This window comes from Chaetura pelagica, unplaced genomic scaffold (genome assembly GCF_000747805.2).
Source record: "Chaetura pelagica isolate M959 unplaced genomic scaffold, ChaPel_1.0 scaffold36, whole genome shotgun sequence".
NCBI lineage: Eukaryota > Metazoa > Chordata > Aves > Apodiformes > Apodidae > Chaetura > Chaetura pelagica.
Window position 1 is genome coordinate 115810 of NW_009953726.1, and position 9230 is coordinate 125039.

Here is a 9230-nt window from a genome sequence, read left to right on the forward strand (position 1 = left end):
GAGGGTGCGGGGGGCCCGGCCCGCGGTGCCCCCCGAGGCTTCCCCTCCCCTGGGATCCCCGCTGGCCCACCCGAGCCCTTCCAGAGCCCAGCGGGGCCAGCGAGGGCCAGCCGTTCCCATCAGCTGCGCCCGGACCGTCCCGTCCCAACTTCGAGGGGGGAAAAAAACCCCAACAAACCACATTTGTAATATATTTTTATTTATTATTTTTTTCTTCCTCTCTGTTAAACAGCACAGAAAGTACCCAACAGAAGGGGTTTCGGTGCAGCTCCTGACCCACCCCCCCCGAACAGCCTGGCAGTGGGAAAAAGGCAGGAGGAGTCGGGATTCAGTGGCCGCGGTGAGTGCGGCGCTGCCCGCGCCCTTTGCAGGTGCCGGGCTGAACTCACCAAGTCCGCCTCAATTGCGTAAGGAGCTGGAAACACTCTGGTTTCCAGAGGATTAAGTGGCCGGTTCCCATGTTGCTCCAAGTCACATTCACCTCTTCAGTAATCTCTGGGACAGGGAATGCCCGTGCAAACACAAAGAGCACTGTTTGAGTACGTGGGGACGGATTAAAGTGAGTAGTTCTAGTTATTAAGTCTGTGATTATTTCAGTTTGTCTCCTGTATACTCCACAATTACTCAGCTAATACCCAACAGCTGTTAAGTGTTTTCTGAATATTTTTCATTAATTTAACAGCTTTCTTGTGGTGTGGGCAGATAGTTCTGTGTAAAATTTAAGTGATTTCACCTGCAGTGATTTTTCAGTTGTATAATACTGGAATGTGTTTATTTTAACCTGAGCATTCTTTCTCCTACCTTATCAGCAATCTCTCTTTATTCCTACGCAGCCCTTATCACAGAAATATTTATTTGCAGTCCTTTCTTTGCAGGCTGGTACCCCACGCAGAAAGTGAGGCTGAACAACACACACAGGCTGATTTCTGGAGGAGAGGACATCCTGTTTTGATTTAGCAGTGTTATTATTCTTTGGGGTGAAATGAAGAATTTGATTCTGTTTTGGAAACAGTCAGATTTCTAATGCAACTGAACTTCAGTAGCATTTTTTGAAGGACAGATTTCAATGAGTGGATTTTTCTTAAATGAAGATGCAGAACCTGTCACTGGAGGAAAGTCTCCCTAGCACAGACACATCTCACTCCATGTCTCTAGAAGACCCAGCAGCTGAAGCAGGTGGTGTGTCTCTTGATAAAAGTGACTGCAACTCCAATGAAAGGACAAATAATGAAGAAATTCTTAATCTTGAAGTAAGGCAGCAAAGCCTCCCTGTCATGAATAGCAAAAGGAGAAGTGGTGAGGGTTTTTCTGAGAGCAGTTCTGATACCTCAGAAGCTGGTGGTTCCTGGGGTGATTTTGAAGGTTTCACAGAGTCCTTAGACAAATCAGAGAGATTCGGTCATAATCTTGAAGTTTTGGTGAAGTCAGCAAAACCTCCTAGAGATGATACAGACTTAAGCAGAGGATGTGGCAGAGCTTCTGCTGGGCACTTTTGTTCCGAGCCATCTCTACCAAGTGGGATACAGGAGGCTTCGAGCTCTCACAGTGAGGTATGTGTTAATAGTAAACCAAAGGCCAGAAATGTTTGTGTTACTGCTTCCTACATCTCTGAGATTTGTATCTGAATGTCTTCTGTGTAGAGGATAAGGTTGTACAGGGAATGAAACTGTCAAGCTACTTTGCAGCTAACTCAAGTGGAACAAAAGCAACTTCTTTACAGTGTTTGACAAATACTTAAGTTACCCTGAAGAGCTTTAAAGAATGTAAAGTACTCCTTTGCTTCTAGACACTAGCAGTAGGTAAGCACTTAGAAACCTTGAACCTTGCCTTGAAGCACAGGCAGTTTAAAATCTAGACAAGAAAGAGCATAGAAAACAAATAAACGGGGAGGTGGACAGCAAAAATCCTTAGAGTTGCCTGCAAGTGTATTGCAATAAACCAGCATAAAATTGAATTAGAAATTGGGGAAAACAGTTACTTTCATTATTTAATATACTGCCTGGATAATTTAATAGTCTCTCTGGAGTTGTAGCCTGATTGTGGGTGGAAGTTATTGACGAAAAAAAATTAATATAAATAGTTTAATATAGTTAATTTTCTAGCATAGGGTGTTACATTATTTCATACAATGTTAGAACTAATAATCTGAGTAAGTACAGTGTGTCCTTATCAACACAAGAAAAGGTTCAGGTTAACAGTTTCTTTCCAAAAGCAGTAGTGCTGAGTCTTACTGAAGCCTTTGCTCTTTTTTTTTTTTGCATTTGTTAGAGGCAAAAGAAAATGTCCAGTGTGAGATAAGTAAGTTAACCATGCCTAGAGTTTCAAGTTGTCTTTTCTTGTTGCAGGGCAGGGCAACAGCTGCAGAGCTGGCTGAGATTTCTTTGAGTGTAGAATGTGCGTGTGGTTTGTTCTTCATCCATGTGTTCTCTGTAATGTTTGTCTGAGATCATAAGCTGTTTAGGTTGGGGGCCTCTGTGTTCTGTATGGTCAATGGAAAAAGGTCCAGGTAGGTTGGAAGGGACCTCTAGAGATCATCTGAGGTCAGAGGTCTGACCTTCAGTATCTAGTGCTTCAATATCTAATTAAATTATGTCAGTCTAGAGCAGAATAATGTATTTTAAGGTTAAAAGAATCACTGATTTCCTAGCAGTAGCTGGATATGTTGCCTACATGGCTGAGTAACTTTAAAGGTTTTTCATGTGTTCTTTGAATACAGGCCTTTGTGAGAGGGACCAGTGCACTTGCTTAAAAGCACTGGAGTATTGTGATATAATAGGATATAGACGATTTAGTCAAAAAGCATGGATGTGAAATTTGTGCATTCCTCATTTTATAATCAGTACAAAGCTACAAGGTAAATGGAAATACACCCAAATTTTGTTTTAGAAACACCTACTGAAGTGAACAGTAATAAAGGTAATAAAAACAAACAAACCTGTATTTTTCATCTGGCTTGGCTAAACTAAGCCAGTGACCTGTGTGCATGTTTGGATTAACATCACAGGCTCTAAGAAGATACTACAAATGAGGCAGACCTGTGCTTCCCTGGATTCACACTTCCAGGGCTGTAATTTTCCCTCCACCCTAAAGCCAAGAGCAGCCACCAGACTTTTCTGTAGTTTCCCTCACATTTAGGTTTTAGTATCTACTTGGAAGGTTTTGTTGGTTTTTTTTCCCTTGACCATGACTCTTCACAGAATTCTGCTTCTCACACATCTTTCTCCTCCATGTAGTATCCCTGTTGTAAGTTAAGTCTACTGAAATAACTTACAAATTGATTTTAAGGTATTATGACACTTTGGGCAAGATTTAAAGGATTTTACCCAGGAGTCTGACATTCCCAGCAGTGGCCCTTCGGGACAGGCAGTTTAGCAAGGCCTGAGTTCAGGAGGGAACAGCATGAGGCATGAATTCTACTTCTAGTAGCATGCTCAGAAATACAGAAGGCTTCCACCAGCTCTGCTGATTTAGCCCACTCATCATTAGATTAAATCTGTACTCTCTCAGATTTCACTTCACTTGTCTGAGTTCAGTATGATGAAAATGAGGAAGTATGTCAATTTATTTCAGCTGTTTGAATTACAATTAAATGAAACTGTCAAAATATGGAGGTTTTTCAGATTGAATTGCTGATTGCTAGGCAAAGAAAACAGACTGACTGGTTTCATCCTCTAGTTTTCACACAGCATTGCTGTTCCTGGATTGAAGTCCCTCTACAGGGTGTTGAAGTCAATTAGTTTCTTTGATTTAGAAAACTACAGTAATTCCTTCTTTGAAGTAAAAAAAGGACAAAGCTTCTGGACCAGATGTCATGATAAATTCCCTTTAGGATAGAATATAAATTATGCACATTTGTCCTTGCATATGCATTTCTTAGTCTTCAGATAACCCTGTTGCTTCCAGTAGGCCTGTTTGGATCACTCATGTGCCTGTGTTCAGTCCTCAAAACCTCCTCCTCGTCACTGCTGAGGGAGGAAGCAGGATGTAAATCTGACTCTTGATTTTGAACACAGGCTGGAAAAAGTTAAGTGCAAATGGAAGGATATAGGGACATACTCACCCCAGCTTGTATGCAGACTTACACAGTGCAAGTATTTGTTGGTAACTGTGGCTTTTAGTAGTTATGTTAAAATTGACTGATTAGTTGTGTTGGAAGTCAACAAAACAAGCTTCTTAATTTATGGATGCACCAGTTTTGACCTGAACAGAATTAGCTGAGCAGAAGGAGTCTTGAGTACTAACAGGCAAACCAGTCTATAACATAGGAGATGGGAAGCTAGAGAAGCAAGGTTCATCGGAAACTCGTGGACTCTTTCTCCTCTTCTAATTCAGGGTAAATGCTGAGAACACAGCTCTGGATTCAGTCCCTCTGTGCTATTAATATTAATGCAAATTTAAAAAGCAATCAAAATACAGTCTCTAGAAACATTATAGTCTTTGGACTAGGCCCTTCATGGACTGTAAGGATGGCCTGTATAACATATGTAATAAAACTTTGCTTTTTCTAGGCAAACCACAGCTATGAGGATATATTTAAGTTGGGCTTTCCAGAAGTCTTTGTATCAGAGTCCAGAGAGAGCATAAGAAGCTTAGATCAAGTACTCGATACAAATAATGAAGATGTTGGAATTCCTGAACTTACAAAGAATCAACCCTGGTAATGTGATTAGATCAAAATTTGAGAAGAAAAAATAATTTAAAAGTTCCTGAGCCATTACATTGTTTATTTCATACTTTAAAAATCAGTGGTGTTTGCAGGTGAACTTAAAAATATTTTTAATCACTATGCTCTTCATCATATAGATCTTACCAATTTGCATTGTGTTGTTAAAGGAAATGGATTGTGTTTTAGTCATTTGAAAACAAGGAAGGGAATATGTAAAAATTACAAATTCCTGCTTGAGGTTTTTCCTGCTGTTGGTGTGCCTTCTTATGACTAAGCCTCTGGAATGCCAGAACACCCAACAAACAGCCTGTTCTTCCTGTTTGCTTGTCCTTTCTTTACAACACATCCGACTTACTTTTCTCTCATCTGAGGCAGGAACACTGCTCTTGCTTCTGTTGACAGCCCACTCACTTCTTTGTCTTCTCTCCCCAGTTTTTCCAGGTGGTAACAACTTTTTACATTTAACTAGATGTGTTTCAGGACCTGTGGTGTATCTGGCTTCTTTCCTGGGCTTCTGTTAATAGCAATTAGTACCATTAATTTGGCTTTCTCTTAAGGCAGCTGGAATGCTTTTAGATTTGTTACGTCTTTTTGAAGGATCAGAAGCTTCTGAGCAGTGTTACAGTTACTTTAGCACACATCTGATGCTTTGTATATGGAAAGCTGGGTCAGACCATACTTTGGAAATGTCGTAAGAATTACAAGAAATGTAGTTAAAACATTTACTACGGGCACTCATTTGGCAAGTTCCTTGTCTTTGCATTATATTTTAATCAGCCTCAAACTCATGGAGATACACGATATATACCTAAGAGGGACTGCAATGTCACAGCAGTGCAGACAAAAAAAGCCTCCTGTGGTGGATAGCTAAGGTCAATAATTGCATCTTGTACACAAAAAAGAATTGGATTTCTGCAGGATAAGTGCAATGTAAGACCCCAAAGTACTACTTAGGGGGAACTCTCTTACAGTAGCATGTGCCTCGGGCTTCTTTGTAGCACCCCCGTGCCCAGAGCAAACACAGGTCACCCCCTGAGCAGCAGGCTGCTGCTGTGGAGAAGCATGGCTGATAGGAAGGAGGAAGGTTTGACAGACAGAAAAGGCAAAATGCAGAATTAACAAGGCTGAACTCAACCCAGATTTCACAGAAGCAATTGAATAATCCGAGCTGCTGGCATTTAACAGTCTCTGAAATATGCCTGTAAAGTGCTGCTTATCTGAGAAGCCCAAACAGACAGTTATGTTGACTTAACTGTTTCTGTTAATTGTCGTGCAAACTTAGTACATTGGGTGGGTAGTTTGAAGGAATGTAGAAAGAGTTTTAAGAGAAGTTGCTTTTTAGATCAAGGTAGGCTACTACATGACTGTATGTAGTGAAAACAGCTACGTTACATACATTTGCTGGAAACTTTGTACATCTTATAACCTCAAATTGTGCTTTCTTTCCAAGCATTGACTCTGGAAACATATGGAGAAGACTTAAAGACTTTGATAATACCCCCAGCTTAAGACATCCCTGGACTAAATCTCATTGGCAAGAAAACCTCTTGAGCGTTCTTGGAATAGATGCAAATCGAAAGGTAATTGAACAGTGGTTTGCTAGTGTGCCAGCATCAATACCTGGTTCTGAATCTGATTTTCTGTAAGTTGTACATGCAGATGCACAATGAACTGGATCTTGGTGAGTCATAGCTTTTTGCAGAGAACCTTTTAAAATGATAATCTAGTGTTTTCTCAGCATTATGTGTAAGTAACTGTGCAGTTGTGCAGGTTCAAATTTTGTCTTTACATTGAAGTCTACACTACATAGCATCCTTTAGTTAGGTGGTACCTCCAGCTATAGTGTGGATGTAGAATTAGCTTTCAGCTGGGTGTGCAGTAAGATGGTTTTCTTTTTCTCTCAGAGCATGAGAAATTGTCAGCCTCTAATATCTCTCTGTTAAGTGAAAATTGGATTTGAATCAGGCTGTTAGAGTAATTCCTGGATGTTTTTACTGTATCCAAACTGAAAGTGTGCTCCACTTCCCTTTTCCTCAGATTAATATATCTGGTTTTGCAAGGCTTGAGGGAGAGTCTGGTTTAAATTTAATTGAGACCAGACTAATAGTACTGAAAGAGCTCAAAAATAAACGTCTTTGTTTAATCTCTGTTTTGAGAAGATATCAGGGGTGGCTTAATATTCAACCTGGTTATGTAGTTGGGATGAATTAGTCACATGTGGTTTTCAGAAGTAATTGTTTCAATTAATAATTTGATTGCTGAAGCATGGGGAGAGGTACTGCATTTAATTTTGATTTTATGGCCATGTTTGACCTTTCATGCAAGTTTTATGCAAACAGAATGACAGTGCTGAAGGTATGGGACCTATTCTGCACTTGAAAGTCACTTTTATGGAACTGTCACTTAACAGAAGAGGATAGGAGACATTTCTCCAGCGTAGTTAACCTCCTCTCCTGTTCCTTTCTTGCCCATAGATACATTGACATTAAATCAATGCCCAGGCAGCTTAAACTTAGGTCATGAATTATTTTCTGTTACTGGAAAATTGTATTGTTTATAACAGTACTGATGAAAATGTGTTTGTCAACTATTTTCTGGTATAGCTTAAGGCAAATTTTAATTGGATTTTAAAAAATTGTTATTAATTTAAGTTACAATTAGATTAACGTGTGTAGAGCTTGTTTTGGCATAAAATTGTTTTGATGCAAGGGGTGCACATGATAAATCAAAATACGGCTTCAGAAAGTAAAATTAATGATTATTATTTGAGGGAAACTTCTTTTAAGTTACATGCTTTGAGATCAGATAGAAATTTGTAAACAAAATGTAAATTATGTTTTATTAGGACTTTTCGGGGAGTCAGGATGATGTTTTTGAGGAATCAAATGTTAATGAGGACTTCAGGGTTGATGGCTTCAGTATTAATGACTGCAAATCACTGATCCAGACCAAGGTAAGGATTTCTCTGAACATAAGCACTTCAGAGAACCAGAGTGTGCTTTACATGTTCCTCTGTGCTGTAGCTGGCTGTTGTGGCATATATCCTAATGTAATTGTTTGGAAGTGGTGTCTGCTTTTGCCTTTTTAAAACCCATCTGAGAGCTTTAGAAAAGGTACAATATAATGTACCAAATGCAAAGTAACATAATATGGGGGATGTTAAAAGTTTGTTCATTATTTAAGCTGGGCTTTTGGTCAAATTACTTACTGGTTGAAAGAGAGCAGTGATATACAAATGTAGTCAGGATGCTCTGGTGACAGAGGAAGGTGAATGTGTCTGTGGAAGGATCAATACATTGGGCACTGAGCATGATGATTGTAACTCACTCCTAAAATACTTGGCAAGGGAGGCATCAGGAGCAAAGCTAGTAGAGAATAAATGGCACTCAAGCTTGCATTTCAGATAGAATTATTGAGATTTGGTTTGTTCACTTGAGAAAAGAGGAGCTACTTAAGTAGAAAGCAGAACTGATGTTATAATTACAGGGATTTAAAAAAATTACTGGTTTTAAGCTGTGTCACAAAACATAGAAAAATGAAATTGAAATACATTGTTAGTGTGTTTATGTCTTTGGTCAAACTGGCCTTTAATAAGCTCCATTTCTTTCTTGCTAAAGCAACGCAAGTTGGTAGGAAAATTCTATCATTCCTTGTTGCTTTAAAAAAAAAAAAAATCTGATGTATTCTGTTTTAATAAAGTATTTTTTATGAATGTTTTTAACTCAAGGTCCCTTCCTCAATGGAGAATGAACTTGAGCAACTGTTGTTGCTGTGGAGATGCATAATTTGAGGCACACTTTCATTGCTCTGTTTTATTCTATTTACTGCATTGGACAATGAAGATGTATAACCATTCTGGGAACCTTGAACATGAGAGATGTTAGACTGGAGAATTCAGGAAGAAAACCATAAGACTTCCCAGTTTATTCTTTCATTATTCAGTTCTGCTTTTTTTTTTTTTTTTTTAATGAGCAAAGGAGGGTGGGATCACAGCAGCTGGCACATACTTGGAAATGTGTAAAATATATAGGGTTTAGGCAAAGGAGAAGTGGTTCAAGGTAGAGGAAGGAGTAAAAGTAGAAATCATGGTAAGTAAAAAGAATCATGTCCAAGGTAAATGGACAGTATTTTTCTGGAGTACCCTCTGAAGGGAAAGAACAAGCCTTGCAGCTTGGTCTCTCAAAGTCAAGCTCATGAGGAAATGTATGTTGCCATTTCTGATTTTTAAGTAAGTTAAATCTTACAGTGGGATGTTCCCTGTTATCTAGTTATGTTCTCTTTTTCTTATGCTAATTTTATTTTTATGAATACTGTATAAAAATTAGATTGAAATATGTGAAGTTATTAACTTACTGTAGGATGGAAAACATTAACTTAATTTTTCTTTTTCACTCAGCTTTCTGTATCACCGGCTTCCAGACATGGCCAGCTTTTCACCTGTAGCCTCTTTTTGAAAACCACATCATCAGATGGCAACATGCAATATATAACAGTCCCAAAGAAGAAGCACATTTTCACTACACATAACCTAAAAAGGAAATTTTTCAGTAGTGATGTTTGTTGA

At 39.0% G+C, this 9230-nt stretch overlaps 1 protein-coding gene across 1 annotated transcript; it reads left to right on the forward strand.

Annotated features, from left to right (window-relative positions):
• The first annotated feature begins 1091 nt into the window (after positions 1-1091).
• Positions 1092-9230, forward strand: LOC104391390 (chromosome unknown open reading frame, human C14orf79). Its single transcript, XM_010000656.1, has 5 exons — positions 1092-1550; positions 4509-4657; positions 6117-6246; positions 7512-7619; positions 9063-9230. Exons 1-5 carry the CDS (start codon positions 1092-1094, stop codon positions 9228-9230), a joined length of 1014 nt encoding a protein of 337 aa, XP_009998958.1.

Coding starts and splice junctions, on each gene's coding strand:
- LOC104391390 (XM_010000656.1), top strand. CDS start 1,092: ATGCAGAACCTGTCACTGGAGGAAAGTCTCCCTAGCACAGACACATCT. Junction 6,247..7,511: donor GAATAGATGCAAATCGAAAG/GTAATTGAACAG, acceptor ATGTTTTATTAG/GACTTTTCGGGGAGTCAGGA. Junction 7,620..9,062: donor AATCACTGATCCAGACCAAG/GTAAGGATTTCT, acceptor TTTTTCACTCAG/CTTTCTGTATCACCGGCTTC.